General features: G+C 41.7%; 2 protein-coding genes across 9 annotated transcripts in view; one reads left to right on the top strand and one right to left on the bottom strand.

Moving 5' to 3' along the window:
- Positions 1–20954, bottom strand: part of LOC122404566 (histone deacetylase 4) — a 58686-nt gene extending 37732 nt beyond the window's left edge. For 5 of the 8 annotated variants that reach the window (XM_043408628.1, XM_043408630.1, XM_043408638.1 and 2 more), the window contains exons 1-2: positions 20784–20954; positions 18270–18403 (exon numbers count right to left, since the gene is read on the bottom strand). In XM_043408628.1, coding sequence (XP_043264563.1) covers positions 18270–18345 — 76 coding nt within the window. In that variant the 5' untranslated portion in view covers positions 18346–18403; positions 20784–20954. Of the gene's footprint in view, positions 1–18269; positions 18404–18481; positions 18498–20783 lie in introns of those variants that run through there. The other 3 variants (XM_043408633.1, XM_043408635.1, XM_043408629.1) reach the window with 2 other exon arrangements.
- LOC122404570 (cytochrome c1-2, heme protein, mitochondrial-like) lies at positions 9630–13283 on the top strand. The gene is made up of 3 exons (XM_043408645.1): positions 9630–10248; positions 11581–11859; positions 12712–13283. The coding sequence occupies exons 1-3, from the start codon at positions 9823–9825 to the stop codon at positions 12955–12957; spliced, it is 951 nt and encodes a 316-aa protein (XP_043264580.1). The 5' UTR covers positions 9630–9822; the 3' UTR covers positions 12958–13283.
- Positions 20955–21689: the final 735 nt, after the last annotated feature.

The following is a 21689-nucleotide window of genomic DNA, read 5'->3' as shown; positions in this document are numbered from 1 at the left end:
GTCGCGTGACTACGGTGACAGAGTTCGTAGAAACGATATAGATACGAGCTCGTCGATTACGAATGAATTCGTTCCTGGTCGCGGACAACCATCCGTCCGAACGAACAATCGACTTACCGCATATTCTCCATCCGCTTTTGTTGTCCAGTATTATTAGTAGCTATGGGTGAATATAATGACAGATGCACGAGCGAATGAATACTCGGATAATTGAGGAAGATATAGAGCGTATAACCGTACCTGACATGTAATTATTTCAGACGCAAAAAATAGAGGACTCGGTCGGTAAGTATCGACAAGTGAAAAAATTGACAAGATAACAGGAAGATAACAGGGAGGGTTTGGTGGGCGGGGGAACAGTGAATACGACTCTCGAAAGAAGGAACGATTACGATCAGCGTCTACGAAAGGACAATGATACAGATATGGAATCTAGATCGGGCGCGTGGGCGATTATAACGGAGGAAGGTGGACAGATAGATACAACAGAAAAGGATATGAAACTGGAAAAGGAAAAAGAACGGGAGAGAAGGGTCACGAGGCACGAAGAGGAAGAGCGGGGTGAGAGATGCGAAGGATATAAATAGAACCGATACTCGGTCCGTGGACTTGTCTAGGGTGACCTTTGCGCGAAGCAACGTCTACTTTCACGGCGTGCTATTAGGCTAGGTTATTGGTTCCACCTCTTCTCTTCGTCTCCCTTCGGCTGGATGGCACCGTTTGCGAATCTGGGTTATGTTTACTACCCCCCTCCCGCCTCGTGCACCTCCGCGTACCTTCCACGAGGTCTGCGCGTGCACGACTCTGGCGCCTCCTACGCAACCTCGACAGTGGCGGATCTACAAGAGCTCCAAGGGTGGAGAGGGCTAACAAAAAATTGGTGATTTAAAGATTCGGGAATCCCGCGCTTAGAAATTATAAATAGAAATAGAACATTTGGTAATCGTTTGAACGGACGAAAATGTTGATATTGGATTTTTTTGTCAATGTGGAAAGTTTCCCTTATTTATACACCCCCTCAATTGCCTGATCTCAATTCTACCGACATAATTTGATTCTATTGGTTCTATTGATAAATATGAAAACATTGTATATGGAATAAATTTTGAGAACTAAACTGAAATCAGAATGTTAATTAGAAGTCGATAAATTAAATCGAAACCAAAAACTATATAAAAAAAAAGTAAATTTACGAAGCGTGTCGATTTCTATTCGATCGATGCCAATAATGTCGCGACTCGCTATAGGCGTGGATACGCGGAGACCCAGCAAGAAATCGAAACGAAGAATCGTCGTCGTCGACGGAAGAAAGAAGAATGGACGATGGAGACGCGCGTCTCGAGTTTACAATCGCGAAAGTCGAACCAACGACGAAGCGCGAACACTACCGTTCGCGTAGCAACGGGCTGTCGCGATAAAAATAGAAATAGCCACGGCGATCGATCGACGCGTTCTTTCCCGTCGCGCTGTCCAGCCGCTGAAAAGGATTTTGGTGTTGGCCCCGAGGCAGACGATTCAACGGCCGCGATCGTGGGAACGGAACGGAACGTGACCGAAAAAAAGCTACAGAATTAAACGAAACGAAACAGAAGATTGCAAGTACTCGCGGGGAAAAAGGATCTGACCATACTAATACAGAGGCACGGTCGCTGCTAGCGAAGAAGCCATCCCTTCCATGGCGTATGTATGTTACGCGCGAAGAGAGATGCGCATAAAACTATTGTATCGTTACTGCTCGATGGCGCGCGATCGAGGAGAGTACAAGACCTTCGGGATGTCGATCTGATATTTTTATAATTCTCCTTCCGTATCATAAAACCATACGAAAAAGACGTTTTACGTGCTCTGGTGATACTATGAAACAGGTACCACAAAGCTCATGTACGATTTACACGGGCTGGTCAATGTGTAAGAGCCGAGCTCGCCCGTGACTGTCACGTGGAGGGCAACTTGTGTGCACAATGCCCCTGACTCTCGGAGGTTGAACCGGTAAAGGTTAAAAAGGGGACGACTCGTATTGGAATACTCTTTTTAAACTTCCAACGTGTTTTGAGATACATCGAAAGAACTCCGGGTTCTTTATTTTTCGACGAAAATAAAATTCATTCTATTCTGGCTGCCGGTACTTTTTCTTTTTTCTCGCGATCTGGTCGATTCGCGGAGAGACGAAGTGGATGGCGAGACCGTCGTCGGGGCGGTCAACGAAAACGTTGGTTGCGCGCGAACGATCGGAAAGACTCGCGGCGAGCGAGGAGAGAAGCGACAGGGCAACACCCACACCGCGAGAACGGAGTGTGTTACGACGCGACGAAATTAGCACGGGCACAATACGCGATCCCGCCTTCGCTTGGAAAAATAGATTTGGCAGGATACCAAAACCCGGCTCTGAATAGATCCGAAATATATGGATCATCGTCGTCTTTTGCGTTCCTGCCCGCGGTTTCCATCGCGGTGAAAGCGACCTTTTCTTCGCCCGCGTTCCACGGCGTATCGCGAACCGTTTTCTTCTGGTGTCGCGCGGCGGCCGAACCTGCAACCACCAGACGTTCGTGTCGCTAGCGTCCTCTCTCCTCCCCCCGCCCTTCCCGTCGCGCGACCGCCGCGTACCCAGCACCACGGGAACGTGTCCTCGCGCTATCGAGCGCGTACGCCAGACCGTTCTAGCATCCTTGGGGAACGGCGGCAAACCGAGCGAAAATAAATGGAGCCGATGAAAATAAACTTCGCACGACTGTTTTACGCGCCCGGCTTGCCCAACGGTCACAGGTATTACACCCAAGAATTGGACGCAACTGAAACCGACCCGGGGTCCGACGATAGCGACGACACACAGCAAGGACTAAGAATGCCCGAATCGGAACCGATTTTCGATTTTTTTTATATCCGTTTTTAGCACGAATCGATTTCTTTCAGGGTGAAAATGCACTTTCTTTCATTTTACTTCCAGTGTGACGTGCAAGACTTTTCTGTTTGTACTTAAATCTAGATTTTAAAAAATTGTAAACAGCAACATGTGAAAAAGGAAAAATTAATAGTAACTTTGAAAAAAGTATTACAGATTATCTATATAATTTCTAGTTTGATTTCCTTAAATTCTCCCCAAGACAGTCAACGCGTTAAGTACATTTCCGAGAACAAAAATTGATAAAAAGTTTTACGATCTGAAAATTCATTTATTTATTTTTCTGCATAATGTTCAAACCTCGTTCAATGTTCGAAGCGATTCGTATCTGACGTCACAGATTCGATACGATTCGATTTTGAATCGACCTCTAGAGGTCGATAGCGACTCCGTGCAATTCCAAACACACACGAGGCTTTACGGAAAAGTAACGGGGAGCTGACTCATTGTGTATTTTTGCACATCATCCAACTTCAATTTAGTAACGCTGATGTTATAACTTCTACTTAGGCAAGTATTCCGTTCAACCGTCCAAGTTTATTTTATTATCACCAAGTTTAAATAGCTCGACAACATTCAAACGAACCGAATTTACTGCAGTGGCTATATATAATGGCAAAAAATTAGGTATTTGCTAGTGACCGTGTCGTGGACGGAAATAATGTAAATAAATCAGCAAACGAAGTAAATTTGTAGGTTGCGTTATGAATACGGAAATCGTTTCCTCGTTTAGTTGCGTCATACTTGACAAATGTAGAAAACATGATCGTGCAATCCATCCTACATTTACGAAATATTTCGCGTGAACGTTGATAGAAAACCATGCGGATAGTATCAGTACAATTGTAAAATAAAAAAGTTTACAAATTGTTTATAAATTTACCATTTGTTGATAGATTTGCACATTTATAAATATACAGGGTGATCGGCCACAACTGAGAAAAATTTTAATGAGGGATTCTAGAGGCCAAAATAAGACGAAAATCAAGAATATCAATTTCTTGATGGAGGTTTCATTAAAAAGTTATTAACATTTAAAGTTCCACTCGTATTGAATTTTTTTCTCACAAATGCGTAGGATTTTGGGGGGATGTCTATTCACCAAAAATGATTATAATTGACCCCAGAATTTAGTAATAATTTTTTTAGAACGAGTCGAAATTTTTTTTTTCACCGAAAAATTTGTCTACATTTTGAATTTTTTTCTCGAAAATGGACAGGATTTCGGGGGTATATCTATTCACCAAAAATGATTATAATTGACCCCAGAACCTAGTAATAATTTTTTTAGAACGATACGACATTTTTTTTTCACCGAAAAATTTGTCTACCTTCCTAAATTTTTTTCTCGAAAATGTGTAGGATTTCGGGGGTATGTGTATTCACCAAAAATGGTTGTATTTGACCCCAGAACCTAGTAACAATTTTTTTAGAACGATTCGAAATTTTTTTTTCACCGAAAAATTTGTCTACTTTTCTGAATTTTTTTTCTCGAAAATGCGTAGGAATTCGGGAATATGTGTATTCACCAAAAATGGTTGTATTTGACCCCAGAACCTAGTAATAATTTTTTTAGAACGATTTGAAATTTTTTAATTTAATTTTTTAATAACTTTTTAACTCTAGAATCTCGCATTAAAATTTTCTCCCAGGGGTGGCCGAACACCCTGTATGTATAATAACGGTTGCTTATAAATGTATAACCTGTTCATAAATTTGCAAAATGTTTTTATCAACGTACGAATTCTGTGTATTTCCCGTGATTCAAGATTGATGAGTAATCGGCGCTAGTTTCTGTCTCGTCGAGCCACTGCTAATAATAGAATTAATTGTCGCGCACAATCGGAAAGTAACGATCGTGATTAAAATCTAATTTTTCAATCGCAATTGAAATTTTGATCTTTCAATAGCGTCTGAAATTAATTGCCGTTAGTTGTTTAATTAATTGCACAATCGATTAAAATTTCGTTCTATGGAGGTATATTTCTAGCAATTCTATTTTATCATCCATGTGTATAATGTCTGATAACATTGTAAATGTGTAAGAATCAAATAAATACAAACGTTCAGAAAAACATCGTTAATGCAACTATCGGCGAGATCGCCGCGAATAGCAAGCGATGTCTATCCGGTGCAAATTGACGGAATAAAACGATATTATCCGGATAAAGATTTATTTGAAATTACTGAATAATGCAACTGTGGCTCTTAATTGCGAAATGGTTAAGTTCACGTGAATCCTCGTGCCTGTGTATAGACACGTGACAAATGGCATCACGTGTTGGACTGCGCGCAACCTTAAACTCACGTGTACCCGTAAAATAGGCGACTCTACTCTCTAACGCTTTTTATTTACTCGCGCGACATTGAATGTACACGGAAACGATTTTTTTCCCAGATATGAATTTCAAACAACGAATAAAATATACGATTATTCCCCGGTTGGTCGTTAAACGAGAAAAATAAATTTTAATCAACGGAATAACACGTTTCTCCCATAACATCAAGATTCCTTCTAACAAAAAAAAAAAAAATTTACATTCGTCGAAAAAGAATTTATAATAGAAGTTTCAATAAGAAAACAAATACGCAGTGCGTTCTGTTCGGATAAGTGAAACGTTCGAATTGTGGGGCGCCCGGATAACTGAATATTCGGATAACGGAGGTTCCTGTAATTTAGCTCTATCGCTAGTGGCTGTGACTGTGACGTTGCCCGGAGAATTGCCCGAAGATCGTCGAGGACGGACAAGGGAGGAAAACAAGAACGTTACGTAAATAGAATCGGTCAATGCTGCTATGGGAACACCGAAGAATCGTGCGGGGGTTGACGAGGATCCGAGTCCGTGCAGAGGGAAAGGGGGCGGTGGAGAGGAGAGGAGGGGGAGGGGGGAGTGGGGAAGGGGCAGGCGTGGGGCGCGGCCTAAGTGTACGCGTAATCGAACGCGTGTTTTCATCGAGGTGTGCGGAAATGCGAATTGGACGACGAACAGTCCACTTTCGTTTCCGTAATTTCAAACGTTCCCCCGCTGTTACGACACGACTCTGCTTTCGAACAATTCAAGTATATTGCTCGTCCAGAAATAAACCGAAACCCTAATTAGATCCGAAGAAGATTTTATAGCGTCGTACCAGGTGTTACGTAAAATAATTTGTAAATAAACTGTGTTAGAATTAGGGACCGAATCCACGAATACAAGGATTTACACACTTTTATTTTTCTTAATATTCTACCTTCAGAATTAATTTTTAAAGATCCTTAGTAAAAAAAAGTTCAGTCGAGTTTGACTAAAAATTAAATAATGTATTTTCAATGTATTTACGGGTAGTTTTTTATTCGTCAACGTTTGGAAAAAGGTAAACAATAATCCCTAAAAAATTTACTATCGTGGCTCTTGGAATTGCACTTACAAGGATTTCCACACTTTTATTTTTCTTATAATATTTTACTTTGGGAATTAATTTTTAAAGATCCTTAATAAAAAAAAGTCCACTCGCGCTTGACTAAAAATGAAATAAAGTATTTACAGCGTATTTACGAGTATTTTCTTATTCGTCAACGTTTGGAAAAAGGTAAACAATAATCCCTAAAAAATTGATCGTCGTGGCTCTTGGAATTAGGATATAAATAGCACCGTCCGTTGTGCCGGTTGATAACGATCATCGCGTCGTTTCGTTACTCCGTCGACCGAACCAATCTGTCGCTAACGCGTTTTAGTTCGACGAGAGCAGTGTCTTTCGCGGTGGCGGATCGATACGTTGGTACCTATTATTAGACTAGTCCGGTGGTCACGACGATTATTGCCTGTAACGTTATCGTTGTTCCTTCGCTATCAGCCAAGTCCTTGACGTTAACGTGCCCATCACCCTGATCGAGTGTATTACTCGGTGCATCTCGCGATCCCGAAGGAGGACGCGAGAGGAAAATGTTTAACGTAGAAACATGTAAATAACTCCAACATCTCTTTGTATTATTACACGAGGGTCACTGGGTGTACCAATTGTCGAAATATGGCGAGAATTTCGTACCCGAGTACCGCAAATTGTATTAGACTCTAGCAATAAAAGGAGCCAAAACGAAAATTACCCTATACCTATTCTTCCCCTAGTTATTTATAATCGAAGTTTCATTATAACCTAGAAAGTTTCATTATGCAAACTAAAGTCTGGCAGGTGTGGGAGTACATCCGGTCCTTTATGACTCGGACGACGTTTAGATGGTTAGCCTATTCCAAGTCCAAATATCATCTCGTAGAGATGTGCCAAAGAGCGGAATATGTTTGTAATCTCCGGATCCAGATGGTTATAAGCATTTACCTTGGGTAGTTTCGAACGTCTTCGTTTAAACCTGTCACTCATCGCAGGCACAATAACTCTCGTTTCTTTCGTAACTGAAGTTGTTGAAGATACGGCAAATTCGTCGAAAACGTTCGACGAAGCCAACGGGACACGCGCGGGGCGAACCATTTTTACGACGCCGTCCGACCGTGTCGATGGCCGAGCGCGCGCGCGCGCACGCGCTTGAATCGAGGGAAAAGTGTTTGATAGGTTGGGACAGCAGGTGCTGACGGAAAAAGAACAAAGAAAGAGAAGGTCCGATTCGACGTAAGCTCGCCAATATGTGCGCATGCATAATGCCGAGCATAATCAAGTAGTTTATTTATAACGTCGCGGAAATACACTCGACGCCTTTATTGTAAAATGTTGTGTAACGCCGGCCGGTCGTGCGTATTACGTAACTCACGAGAGAACATCTACGTTCGCGAAAGAACGAGCTGGGTGCGCATTTCCGACGCTCGAGAGGCGACGGGAATGGCGATCGACGAACGATCGCCGAACAACTGTGTTCCAAGGAGATATTCTTTTCTAGGGACACCTTACAGTGGGGTATTCTCACCGAGAAAGCGGGGAAAAAAGTCATTTTATGAAAATATCCCTATGAAGAAAAATTTATTCAAAATTATCTAACCTAAAAATTTCCATTTACAATTATTTTCCTTTTTGAAATTAAATGACGAGCGATATGATTAAGTGTGTCTAGTACCCTCGAAATCCTACGCATTTTCGAGAAAAGAATTCAGAAAAGTAGACAAATTTTTCGGCGAAAAAAGAAATTTCAAATCGTTCTGGAAAAATTATTTTCGGTTGCGGGAGTCAATTAAAATCATTTTTGGTCATTACACATATCCCCGAAATCCTACCCATTTTCTAGAAAAAAATTCGATAAGATGCCCAAATTTTTCGACGGAAAAAAAAAATTTCAAATCGTTTTGGAAAAATTATTGTCGGTTGCGGGGATCAATTGCAATCATTTTTGGTGAATAGACATACCCCCGAAATCCTACGCACTTTCGAGAAAAAAATTCCTTACCGAAAATCTATTTAGAAATTTTCAGCGAAATTAAAAAATTTCAAATCGTTCTAAAAAAATTATCTCCAGTTGCGGGGTTCAATTACAATTATTTTTGGTGAATAGACATATCCCCGAAATCTTGCACATTTTCGAGAAAAAAATTCAGTACCGACGGAACTTTAAACGTTAATAACTTTCTGACAAAGCCTTCATCAACAAATTGGTATCTTTGATTTTCGTCTTATTTTGGTCTCTAAAATCCCCCATTAAAATTTTTCCCAGAAATAGCCGAACACCCTGTATGATAGGATCATTTTATATATCTGATGGTTTTTGAGTTTTACCCAAATGAATATGTTCCATTTTCATTTCATTTTTTAGTCAGGAGTTTGGTGTCTGTTGTTAGCTGCCACCGGGCAAGTTATTTGTTGGAAACGTGTTGTTTCGCGGTCACGCTTGGTGTCGGGTTACGCTTACTGTGTTGTGACTGGAAGTCGACGAGCATTCCTTCGTTTTCTCCGAAATGCATCAGAACCTTGAATAAGGAGAACACTTGTAAACTCGTGTGTTCTCACTTTGTACATTAGCGAAATAATCCTGAGTTTCGAGCATTTGTCTTGTCACATTTGTGAAGAATAAAAATACCCCACTGTACGTCGCTTTCATACCAAGGAAGAGGTTAGGAAATTTAACATTTTTTGCACGAACTGGAATATACTTCAAGAAAGAACAGTATCACTTTTATGTAAAATACTTATATTTATTTCTTTGTTTGGCTTCGTATGGTTGCTATTTTATCAAAACACTGTATTTCCAATTTCAGTTTATATACGAAGACTAAGATTATCTTTGTGAACCCAACAACCGTGAATTATGGATGCTATTTAAGATGATACACTTCGGTTATAAACATTACGTCAAATGTATTTCCAGATACAAATTGCGCAAAGTATAGTTTATAAATGCGACAAAAACGTACTCGAGAGGCACGTACAAGTTTTTTTTCGTACGCTCGTCTCGTTATTTATCGCATCGATATACCCGTGCAAAGAAATAAAACATCCAACTTCCGACAACGAAGGAAAAACGTTGAAATCGTTTATGTGGCGCTGAATTATTTAAAGATCAGGCTCGTTTAATTACTAATCGTTTCAACTCTAATTACATCATTAATACTGAACAGGCTAGATTGCAACATTGCATAACCAGCGCAAAAACTGCAAATCTATAGGTTAGAAAATAATGCGGGTAAACATACAACGTTCAACGGGGATAACGTGTCTGATTACACGTAATGAAAATTCATTCTAAAATTTCAATGTAAATAATGTGATAATAATAAAAATGAGATAATCGAGTTTATTCGTTATTCTTTAATTGGAATAAAAATTATCCGATTCTAAGTTACATTCAAAAGACAAGTCAGAAGATTTTAGTTAATAATAATATTCTAGGTAACGCTGCAAAGTTAGCTTCAACTTTTTACACGTGAAATTGACCCTCCTGACGAGCGCAAAGAAATTCACTCGTCGTCTGTTTTGCTGTCGAAAGACAATCCGACGAAGAAACGATGGCAACAGTCGTCGCGAGAGGAATTCGTGCTCTGTCAACGGCGTACCGTAAATTTCGACGTAAGAATTCGTTCGACATCGTGAACCACGTGATGCAGCAGAAGCCGCGGTCGAAGACGATTCACGGGAAAACGAGGAAGGCGTGTCTCGGGGTCGTTGCGGGAATAGTCGGCGGATGTGGCGCGGTTCTCTACTTCCTGGACGAATCGGTCAAGGCGCGCGACATCGCGATCTCTTTGCCAAGGTATCCCTGGGAGTTCAACGGCGTGTTCAAGTCCTTCGATCACGCGGCGCTGAGAAGAGGATGGCAAGTTTATAGAACCGTGTGCCACACGTGTCACAGCCTTCGTTACGTTCGTTTCCTCGATTTGGTTAACGTGACGCACACCAGCGAGGAGGTCAAAGCTATCGCCGCCGAGTTCGAGGTTGTGCAACTTTTCCGCCTAATATTCCTTTTCACTTTTCCGCAACTTAATGTTTTTTTTTTTTTTTTCATTATTTTATACACATACAGAGTGTTTGGTCACCCGTGGGAAAAATTTTAATGGGGGAATCTGGAGGCCAAAACAAGACAAAAATAAAGAATAATAATTTGTTGATGGAGGCTTCGTTAAAAAGTTATTAACAATTAAATTCAAAAATTTCAAATCGTTCTGGAAAAATTATTTTCGGTTGCGGGGGTCAATTACAATCATTTTTGGTGAATACACATACCCCCGAAATCCTACTCATTTTCGAGAAAAAAATTCGCATAGGTACTTAAATTTTTAGACGAAAGTAAAATATTTAAAATTATGCTAAAAAAATTATATTTAATTACAGGGGTCAATTACAATCAATTTTTATCATTACACATACCTCCGAAATCCTATCCACTTTCGAAAAAAAAATTCGCGTAGGTACTGAAATTTTTGGACGAAATTAAAATATTTACAATCATACTAAAAAAATTATATTTAATTACAGGAGTCAATTACAATCATTTTTTATCATTACACATACCCCCGAAATCCTACGCACTTTCAAGAAAAAAATTCCTTACCGAAAATCTAATTACCTAAATTTTTCGACAAAAAAGAAAAATTTCAAATCTTACTGGAAAAATTATTTTCGGTCGCGGGTGTCAATTACAATAATTTTTGGTGAATAGACATATCCCCGAAATCTTGCGCATTTTTGAGAAAAAAATTCAGTACCGGCGGAACTTGAAACGTGAATAACTCTTTAACGAAGCCTCCATCAACAAATCAGTAGTCTTGATTTTCGTCTTATTTTGGCCTCTAGAATCTCCCATTAAAATTTTTCCCAGGGATATACAGGGTGTTAAAAAAATTTGGATCAAACTTATACTACGTATTACCGAGACGAAATAGATGAAAAAAGTTCATATAAACTTATGCTCGAGAATGCTTTATTAAAAAGATATAAGCGTTCCAAAATTTACGTAAAATAGTTGATTTAAAAAAATACGATATTGCATTTACAAGAGTTCGACAATCGCTAATTCGACGAACGGTGCATTCTTGCAGAGAGATGAATTTTCAAAAATTTCTTACAACTGACACAATAAATCGTAAATATTTTTAAAAGATCTTTCCAATAAAGCATTTTCGGGCATAGGTTTATACGAACTTTTATTATGTATTTGACCTGAGTAACACGTAGTATAAGTTTGGTCTCAAACTTTTTGGACACCCTGTATACGTTAGTTAAGATAAATTGCAGTTTAAAGATACGTTATAAATCGTAAACTGCAGGTGGATGATGGTCCCGACCAGGAGGGCAACCATTACAAGAGGGCAGCGAAACTGCCCGACAGGGTTCCATCGCCTTTTCCAAACGAGGAAGCGGCCAGAGCAGCAAACTTTGGCGCGAATCCACCGGATCTGACGTACGCAGTTTACACGCGAAGACGCGGTACCGATTACATGTTCTCCCTGCTGACTGGCTGGACCGAGCCGCCAGCGGGCGTGCGAGTAGAAGACGGACAATACTTTAACACTTATTTTCCCGGCAAAATCACCAGGATGGCACAAGTACGTTATGAACTTGAGAACCAAGCATTACGATACTTTCTCTCTTTCTCGAATCTCTCTTCTTTACTGCTTTCGAAGATACTTTGCCTAACATAACCTAACTTCCGAGTTAGATCAAATTAAGTTTCCGATCAGTTTAATTTGCTCGAGTATGTACTTTCGTTAGATAAGGGTCCGCCTTAAAAAACCAATGGTACCCCAAAAAGAAGTTATACTCATCTGTATTTAACCTTTACATTTTAATTTAATTGCACGTATCGCTAGTGATAATATCGATACGATTCAAGTGTATCGCCATCACAAATCAAAATCTATTAAAATCACTACTGTACAAATCTTATTTCTATTTAATCATACAAACGACTACTATATTAATCTAATCTGAGAGTATTAGTCTGTTGTCGCATGGACGAATTCGAACTGTTCCAGTTCGGCGGCGATCGGCCCTGTTCGGTGACGATCGGTCGTCGTACAGCGATCCTATCGCTAATTCGGGCGCGAGAGGGCAGCTGTTGATGGGCCGTGAAATATTCGCGTTACACGCGTAAAAAAGAACTTTATGGCAAATTCAAAATAAATCAATGATAAAAAAAAGTTTAGAACTTAGTACAGTAATATCTGGTTTACCTTCCGAAAAATTTGGACCCAATAGGGAAAGTCACGCGAATTCGAACATTGCTTGACAAAGAGTTATAATAGGAGGAAGTTAGGTTAGGTAAACGTAATCTGATTTGTATAGTGTTTGGGCTAGTTTTAATTGAAAGAATCCCAGAAACGTATTGGTATCGTTTTTAAAAATGCAAGATGGAAACCACTGACCTAACCTAAATTTCATGCTCCTTGCTTTCACAGATGTTTTACGATGGGTGCGTCGAATACGAAGATGGCGTACCAGCGACCGTATCGCAAATGGCAAAAGACGTGGTGGAGTTTCTTTCATGGTCCGCGGCGCCAGAACACAATACGCGAAAAATCATGACACTGAAAGGCATTGGAATCGCGATCATATTGGTGAGCACCGTTGCTCACATCTTCAGGCGGCATACTTCGCATTTGAGAAGTCGACGAATAGCTTACATACCGAAACGCACCCGCTGAGCCGCAGGATTATCTCCTAATGGATACACTCACGACGAGATCGAACGAGGAAAACACTGTCGCGTTGGCCTGGTGTCCATCGAAGAGATTTGCTCTCAAACGGTGGCTAACCTAACCTCTCTAATGCTGGAACTCCCGACAGGGGGGCCATAGGCTCCTCCAATGGGCCACGCTGTTGTTCTTGGGAGTCATAAATGAAGAATGCAAAATAATAAGAAACCGCAGCTTCTTAGTATGCAACGAAAAATATGATGAACTTCTAACAATTCAACGAATGTTTATTGCATTAAATATACGTATCATATCCTAAAAACGGTGTTCGGCCACCCCTGGGAAAAATTTTAATGGGAGATTCTAGAGGCCAAAATAAGACGAAAATCAAAGATACCAATTTGTTGATGGAGGCTTTGTTAAAAAGTTATTAACGTTTAAAGTTCGACTAGTATTGAATTTTTTTCTCAAAAATGCGCAAGATTTCGGGGGTATGTCTATTCACTAAAAATGATTGTAATTGATTCCCGAAATCGAAAATAATTTTTCCAAAACGATTTGAAATTTTTTTCTTCCGTCGAAAAATTTCACACCTCGAATTTTTTTCTAGAAAGTGGGTAGGATTTCGAGGGTATGTCTATTCACCAAAAATTATTGTAATTGACCCCCGGAACCGAAAATAATTATTCTAGAACGATTTGGAATTTTTGAATTTAATTGTTAATAACTTTTTAACGAAGCCTCCACCAACAAATTGGTATTCATGATTTTGGTCTTATTTTGGCCTCTAGAATCCCACATTAAAATTTTTCCCAAGAGTGGTCGAACACCTTGTACATGTACAATATAGGTGTGCCGATAGCCGGAACCTAGCATTCAAATAAAACTGTTCGCAAATGTTCATTTTTCAAACATGTTTTACGAGTGATTCGACATTTAAAATAAATGAATATTCTATTACCGAACGAAGTTAGTAACAATAATTTCTACGTTTACGAGTTGCATTTTCGATTTCTGCACGTCAAAATGTATCGATGGGAAACAAAATATATGATCAAAATTTTTGGTCCCCCCTCAAACGAAGTTTAACGATTAAAGTTTAAGTTTGACCATAGTTCCCACCGATGTGTCTAACGGAAGAGAAATTTACAGAGGACACAATGTTCCATGGTTGCCCCGTACGCCAGGATACGCAGGCACAGCCCTGACCATCGATGCGTATCGATATCAGTCTCACCACTAATCGAGACTTGACGCGCGATTAGGGAGAAAAGATGGAGAACCGATCGCGCGTCGTCTCGCCTCGCCACGCCTCGGTCGGTCGATTCGGCTCGGTTGGTAGCGCGGGCGCAACATGTGCCACCGATAATCGTTTCGCAACGCGCGCGGCCTTGACGATGCCCGTATACCCGATCGGGCCGTCTAATAATAGAAAGCTCGAACCGTGCGGCCGTGCGACAAACGTTGCGCCGTGGCGCGCGACGTCGACCCCCGCGCCCGCCCCCCCCTCGACCCATCATCGTTGGCTACGAAACGACGAGCGACCGATGACGGGTCGTGGATGACGGATGACGGATGACGACGGTCGGTGATCGACGATCTATTTCTGATCGAAAGATCCCCGCTGCGTTTCGATATTTATTTTTACCTGTCCGTTCGTCGTCTCTTTACCCAACCACCCCCTCCACGTCCCGTAGATAACCTCATCCACCTCCCACCACTGTCTCCCACCCCCGCCCAGTGGCGCACCCAACGGGGTTCACGGAAGCAATCGAGGCGTTTCGAGATCTGAGGGCGAGAGCTCGACAACGGCACGCGTTTATAGAAAAACCAATTTCAAATATTTTTCAAACATTATAATTTAACCCTTTGCACTCGAGGGTTCCGCTATGGAGACAATGCAAATAATTTTCAGTTCATAACATAAGGACAAAGACATATCGTAAAAACTATGTGTATAGGGTTAATGTAATCGAGCCATATTTTGCCAACGTCTACGTTTCACATCTCCGACTAATATACAGGGTGTTCGGCCACCCCTGGGGGAAATTTTAATGGGTAATTGTAGAGGCCAAAATAAGGCGAAAATCAAGAATACCAATTTGTTGATGGAGACTTTGTTAAAAAGTTATTAACGTTTAAAGTCCCGCCTGTACTCAATTTTTTTCTCGAAAATGCGCAGGATTTCGAGGGTATGTCTGTTCACCAAAAATGATTGCAATTGACCCCCGCAACCGGAAATAATTTTTCCAGAATGATTTGAAATTTTTTTTTCTGCCGAAAAATTTCACACCTTCTCGAATTTTTTTCTCGAAAGTCAGTAGAATTTCGAGGATATGTCTATTCACCAAAAATGCTTGCAATTGACCCCTGTAACTAAATATAACTTTTTTAATATGATTTGAAATTTTTTAATATCGCCGAAAAATTTCAGTACCTACTCGAATTTTTTTCTCGAAAATGCGTAGGATTTCGAGGGTATGTCTATTCACCAAAAATGCTTGTAATTGACCCTTGCAACCAAAAATAATTTTTCCAGACCGATTTGAAATTTTTGAATTTAATTATTAAAACTTTTTAACGAAGCCTCCATCAACAAATTGGTATTCTTGATTTTTGTCTTATTTTGGCTCCTAGAATCTTCCATTAAAATTTTTCCCAGGGGTGGCGGAACACCCTGTATAGTTTCTATTTTTTTCGAAAACATTTTTATCTTCGGTGCCAAAATTCTCCAAATTGAAACGACTCCACGGAGTTTGATAAATTTTTTTCACAATTCATTTCACACTGGCTTCAAAGGGAGAAGCCTCCTCTTTACAACGACCCCTCGAAAGTCGACGTACAAATTTTTGTTGCCGAGTTATCGTATTTTGAATGAAAAGTGGGTCACCGGCGTTAGAATAACCCACGATCGTTACCGTAGACGCAAAATTGCGATTCTTTTATGAATGATACGCGACACTGCACCCTTTCAGACGATACTCGTTCTTAAACTGCGATAAACACACAATACATGTGTACTTTACTGCTTACTAAACTAGAACAATCAACGAACTTTTTCCGGTTTCAATAGTATCAGGTTTATAATTGGGATATGTCTATTTTTACCATTCCATGTTACGAAGAAATATTGCACTATGGAAATTTCGTCGAGCATATAAAGGTTAATTTTATTTTTCTGAGAATCATACATTCTTTATTACACCGATCGACACGGCTCGCCGTTCCCTATAAAAAAAGTATCGAGCCATCTATGCCCAAAAAAAACCATTAGTTCGATAGTTATTTATGAACGTCTAATCGTTCTATAGACTCGCCCAACTGTGGGCGTACAGCCCCCACCCGCCCGCGACCGCGCACGAACCGGGTAGGTAAATCGTTCGAGCTCCGAAATAGCGTCGACTCCGTCGAAAATAATAACTACTCCGCGTCTCGTTGCTCTCTCTCTTCGCTAGTCCCCTCGCCGCGCTCCACGAATTATAACGCATTCTGTACCGTAGCATCGCGTCGTCCGCATCGATGATCTATGCGCGCGTACGACTCGCCCCGGCGCTCAATGGCAACAAGTGCGATCGCGGAAGAGAAGGGGTGGCACGGATCGAAAATATATACGAAACGATGAATGAAACCTCCGCGTTGACGTCGTGAGCGCGCCAATGATTCCCCGATCAGCCGTAAAGCGAAAGCTGCTGGCGTCTAACGCGTATCGGGATATTTACAGAGCCGAATTAACGTTTTTTTTTTACACTAGACTTGCGAAGCACCCGTCAATTTCACAGGTTTCAAACACCTAACCTAAAGTCACGGAACTGGTAAATACTGTTCGTTAGCCGTTTATGTTGAGTATTAGAACTAAAAGAAAACTCGTATCGATAAAAACATATGCGATCCATAAATCTAACCTTAAAGCCTGGAGTTAAATGGCAATTAAATGGTACTTATAAATGGTGATTTTACGAATGGGATACTCGATGCTAACCTCTCACGTTGCATCGAGACGAGAGTAAATAAGTAAAATCGAAGAAAACACGCGCGAGCGAGAAGAATTATTTTCGAGAATGTTCGCCCGCGACCGCGATCGTTTTCTAACACTCGCGTCACGATGGTTCCACGACCCTCGGTTCCCACGCTGCTAGAATATACCATCAACCGCAACTCTCCGTTTGCCTTCGTCGATAACCACGCCACTCTTCTTGCTGCTTCTATGATACGTTGCACGGAACGCCAAGTTGGATGTAAATAAACCCGATCGCGTCCCCCGAAACTTCGTTGGTCCGCTACGTCGACACGACGCTCTTAGCAAAGAATGTTTCGTAGGTTCGACGCAAGGTGGATCGAGATATTTGTATTACTTCCTTCGATATTTTTATAGTGTTCGGCCACCTTGGGAAAAATTTTCATGGGGGATTCTAGAGGCCAAAATAAGACGAAAATTCTTCGTTAAAAAGTTATTAACAATTAAATTCAAAAATTTCAAATCGTTCTCGAAAAATTATTTTTGGTTCCGGGGGTAAATTACAATCATTTTTGGTCATTACACATACCCTCGAAATCCTACGCAAATTCGAGAAAAAAATTCCTTACCGAAAATCTATTTAGAAATTTTTGGACGAAAAGAAAACATTTCAAATCGATCTGGAAAAATTATTTTCCGTTGTAAGCGTCAATTACAATCATTTTTGGTCATTACACATACCTTCGAAATTCTACACATTTTCGAGAGAAAAAATTCCTTACCGAAAATCTAATTACGTGTCTAAATTTTTCGACGAAAAAAAAAAGAATTCAAATCGTTCTGGAAAAATTATTTTCAGTTGTAAGCGTCAATTACAATAATTTTTGGTGAATAGACATACCCCCAAAATCCTACGCATTTTTGAGAAAAAAATTCAGTACGTGTGGAACTTTAAATGTTAATAACTTTTTAACGAAGCCTCCATCAACAAATTGGTATTCTTGATCTTCGTCTTATTTTGGCTTTTAGAATCCCCCATTAAAATTTTTTCCAGGAATAGCCGAACACCCTGTATATTGTTTTACGTTAAACGTGAAATTGTAACTTAATAGGGTTAGGTCGAAGCGACAACTGGATAAAAAGATGCGAGATGTAAGTCGAAGTTAGAAACAGCGAGAACGTAGCCTACATCGCACGCCATCTACGTCTATGGTGTCTATAGTTCGAAAAAATAACAAGTGGACAGCGACCATTGTGCAACAAGAACCAGACGGCTCTCGGATATATTGTTTCCCCTATTCTCCGACTCGAAGACACGGCGATACCACGAAGCGGAACGAACGGAGAAAAATGCACGAGAACTTACCTTTGGTCGCAACGGCGCTCGCTCGCGGTTGCTCGCTGGACATTCTGTTTCCTCCAACATTCACCGTACCCTGCATTTACCGTCAACGCCGCAACGTTGTAAACTTCTTCCGTGTTCGTCGCATACGTCGTTCCCTGAAACGCAAATAGACAAATTTTTTTCCTACAGCATCCCATCCGTGAAATTAACCGCGCCGAACACGCGATTCGAACCTTGCCCGTGACGCACGGACGTGCGCGTCTTTTTGGCACCGACTACCGACGGAAACAACGCGTCTATCTAGATTTATTTACTCCTCCATCATGCGTTGCGCATTACCCATCGCGCATCCGAGCATCGTGAATCTAGTGCAGTGTCTCCCAACCTTTCGCAAGTTGCGACCCCACTCTTTACGATAATCAAATAATTTTCTAGCGACGGGCTGTTCGAATCTACGGCTTCGGAATTTGTTCCAAGTTTTTAATACTAAAATGATATTGTTATGGATATTATAACTGTCCCCGGTTTTAAAACAGATCTCACATCTCACATCTGATCAAGACCTGTCGAGACGCTCGAAAACATCATTTGGGTTCGAATAACGTTCGAATTCGAAAACTTTTGATCTTGAAAGTTTCGAATCTCCATCGAGACACAAATTCGAACGGCCATCGCTGTTATACCCAATGTGAAAGTAGGAAGGGACCACCGTTGTTAGTGTCTGTCCTCTCGATGATCGGCGGGGTTTTCCTAACCTATTTACGCTCGACATTCGCGCGCGAACCGTTGACTTCGTAGTTACGAACTCGCCTGCTTTATTCCGACTCATGGAAATTTGTATTTATCACAACGACTTCATGCTTTCAAAAACGTTTATCCGTCAACCGCTTGACGTTCGCTAAAAGACGTTAAAATTGTTGGGAGATCAAATTCAGCTTACTCGCGTATCGCAGCGCGAACTTCGAGTTAGGGATGTTCGATTCTGCAAAATGATTAGATTTACAATTTTTTATTGAAATAATTTAAAATTAAGTGATAAATTGATGACCGCTTATCAGCCACTAATTTCACGATAGTGAATTTAAAAATAGTAAATATTCCAGACAAATGTGCCTATTACGTTTATTTTTTGCTTAACGCTAATAGCAACGAAAAATAATATGCAAGAAATTCGCAATTAATGGTACAGTTATGCTCTTCGCATATATGATTCAAACAATTGATATTAATCGAAAAAAATGAGTAGAATTATTCATTTTGGCCACGCAACGTCGCTTTCCAAACCAATACGCACCGTACATCCGTCGTGCGTAGATAAACACGGAAGGTCCTAGCCCGTCGTGATCGCGATTTGATCGTAGCCGATTAATAAATATATAATGAACGTTACTATACGAATGAGCTACATTGATCGTGGTTCCGCGCACGGAGGCACAAGTACACACACTAGTGCGCACGCGCTCACACACAGACACCCCCGGTACCGTCGTTGACTCTATTGTCTCTGGATGTGGTAGCCCGAGCCGGAAGTCGAACGCGAAGTTTGAGCCGGAGTTCGCTGACTATTGGATAAAATGTCGATAACGAACGTCGAGACTGTTACGGGTTTAGCGGCACGGTGGAACTAATATTTTCCAGCGAAACACGCGTCGCGAACGAGAAACAACGGGACCCGGGATCCAGAAAGATCGTCGATCGAGCGGGACAAATATTCGAACGGTAGCTGTCCGGTCGTAGAACAAAGCGTTTTCTTTTCGCCAGCCGTGCAACGGCGAAAATATCATTTACATAATAACAGCTGATAAAACGGATAGAACGTCCCGGCTGGGAGGATATTGCTTGCCATTGGTTTATCGGTACACCGACCTTGAAGGGGGAATTATGGAAACGCGAGAGATGTTGGAGAATGCACTCGTTTTGTTGCCGGAGATCGGGGCACCGACGAATTCCAACATATCGGCGTGTGTGTACCGTCCCGATCGCGATGGTGGCGGTAAGCGGTGACGGTTTGCGGTGTCAGTGTCGGTGTCGGTGACGGTGTCGGTGTCGGTGTCCGTACTCGCGCGTACATGTCCGTCTCGGTGGCTGTGGCGGTAACGGTAGCGGTTAACGAATCGAAAGCGGTTAGGCTCGTCGTCGTCGTCGTCGTTCGAACTCCCGAAATGGAAGATCCAATTTTGTATGTCGCCTCGAGAGTCTAACGACCGAGCGTGACGAAAGAAAAAGTCGTCTTGTTAACGAGCAGGTAACGGGTGTAAAGGCTCCTTCGTACGTTCGATTGGCGAACGTTAGCCTGGAGTTTGATCGCGCGACACGTGGCAAAAATGCGACGCGCAAACGGAACACGGGCAAGAGGAACGGTCGAGGAGGCGAAAAGAGAGCGAGGAACAGCGAAGAGGTAAAGGCGGCGACGGAAACGGAGGAGGGAAGAAGAAAGGTAAAGAGAGGAGAGGAGCGGAACGCAGTTGGAGAGGTAGCGAAACAGGAGAACGAGCGATGGTCGGTACGCGCAAATCCACCAATACTGAGACTCACTGGTAACGTTGCCACACCTTCGCGAAGAACGTACGTTTCAGCTGTTTAGCGACAGACCGACGTGTAAATTCCTCTTCTGCCACAGACACTCGGATAGAACTCGATGCGTAGACGGTAGAAAACGCTGGACACTCGCAAGGCAGTCGCGATACGCCTTAGACAGAGCGTATATGCACGGTATGTACACACACGGGAAACATAAAAACAATGCGATCGAGCTGCTACCTCGACGCGGCTCGTACAACTATACAGTCCGTCCGATTATTGCCAGACGCACTTCGTTACCTTGGTAGCACGCATGCGTTCCCACAACACGAGGAACGCGCAAATTGGATTCTGCGATGCGACGCGACGGAACTATTCGCGAATCCACAAAGGCGTAACGACGATCGACCGATTCGCGAAAAACCGTCCACGAGAGAACTTCTCACGATTACGCGCTAACGTATTCACCGATACCCGCGATGCCACGACCGTGTAGCTACGCGATCAGCTATCTCTAACCTACAACCTAGCGGATCGTCTCAGGCTTGCCAACTACCGACTGTTGTACCTTCGACGACCTCGAGCGACAAGGATTGCGGCGGTGACGTTCCACATCGTCTGTCCCTTTTCCGTTTCTTCCTCGTTCCCTCGTTACGATGCTACCATCTAACGTACGGTTGCAAAAGCATTTCGGCTTTTGTGATCCACGACATTTCAAGAAGTTTGTTTGATTACGCTCGATCGATTGCGATAATATAAGTGGCCAGCAATGTTCTTCCCCTAATCGAAAATTGATATATCCGAGTCGCAAGCCGTGTTCACGTTTACGGCGTAACGTCAATGCGGTAGTGCCACGGGATGATTACATCCTGAACGAAAAATTAATTCCTTGTATAATAATTCCTTCGTACGAACTCTGGT

Source organism: Colletes gigas, unplaced genomic scaffold (assembly GCF_013123115.1).
Source record: "Colletes gigas isolate AHSC1104 unplaced genomic scaffold, ASM1312311v1 Colletes_gigas_Sc00003, whole genome shotgun sequence".
NCBI classification, from domain to species: Eukaryota; Metazoa; Arthropoda; class Insecta; order Hymenoptera; family Colletidae; genus Colletes; species Colletes gigas.
The sequence above is the reverse complement of the archived record's forward strand: the minus strand, read 5'-3'. Positions and strand labels throughout refer to the sequence as shown.

Excerpts from the sequence above, each read along its gene's own strand:
- LOC122404570 (XM_043408645.1), top strand. The coding sequence starts at position 9,823 with ATGGCAACAGTCGTCGCGAGAGGAATTCGTGCTCTGTCAACGGCGTAC. Across the intron at positions 10,249-11,580 it reads CTATCGCCGCCGAGTTCGAG|GTGGATGATGGTCCCGACCA; the intron begins GTTGTGCAACTT and ends CGTAAACTGCAG. Across the intron at positions 11,860-12,711 it reads AAATCACCAGGATGGCACAA|ATGTTTTACGATGGGTGCGT; the intron begins GTACGTTATGAA and ends TTGCTTTCACAG.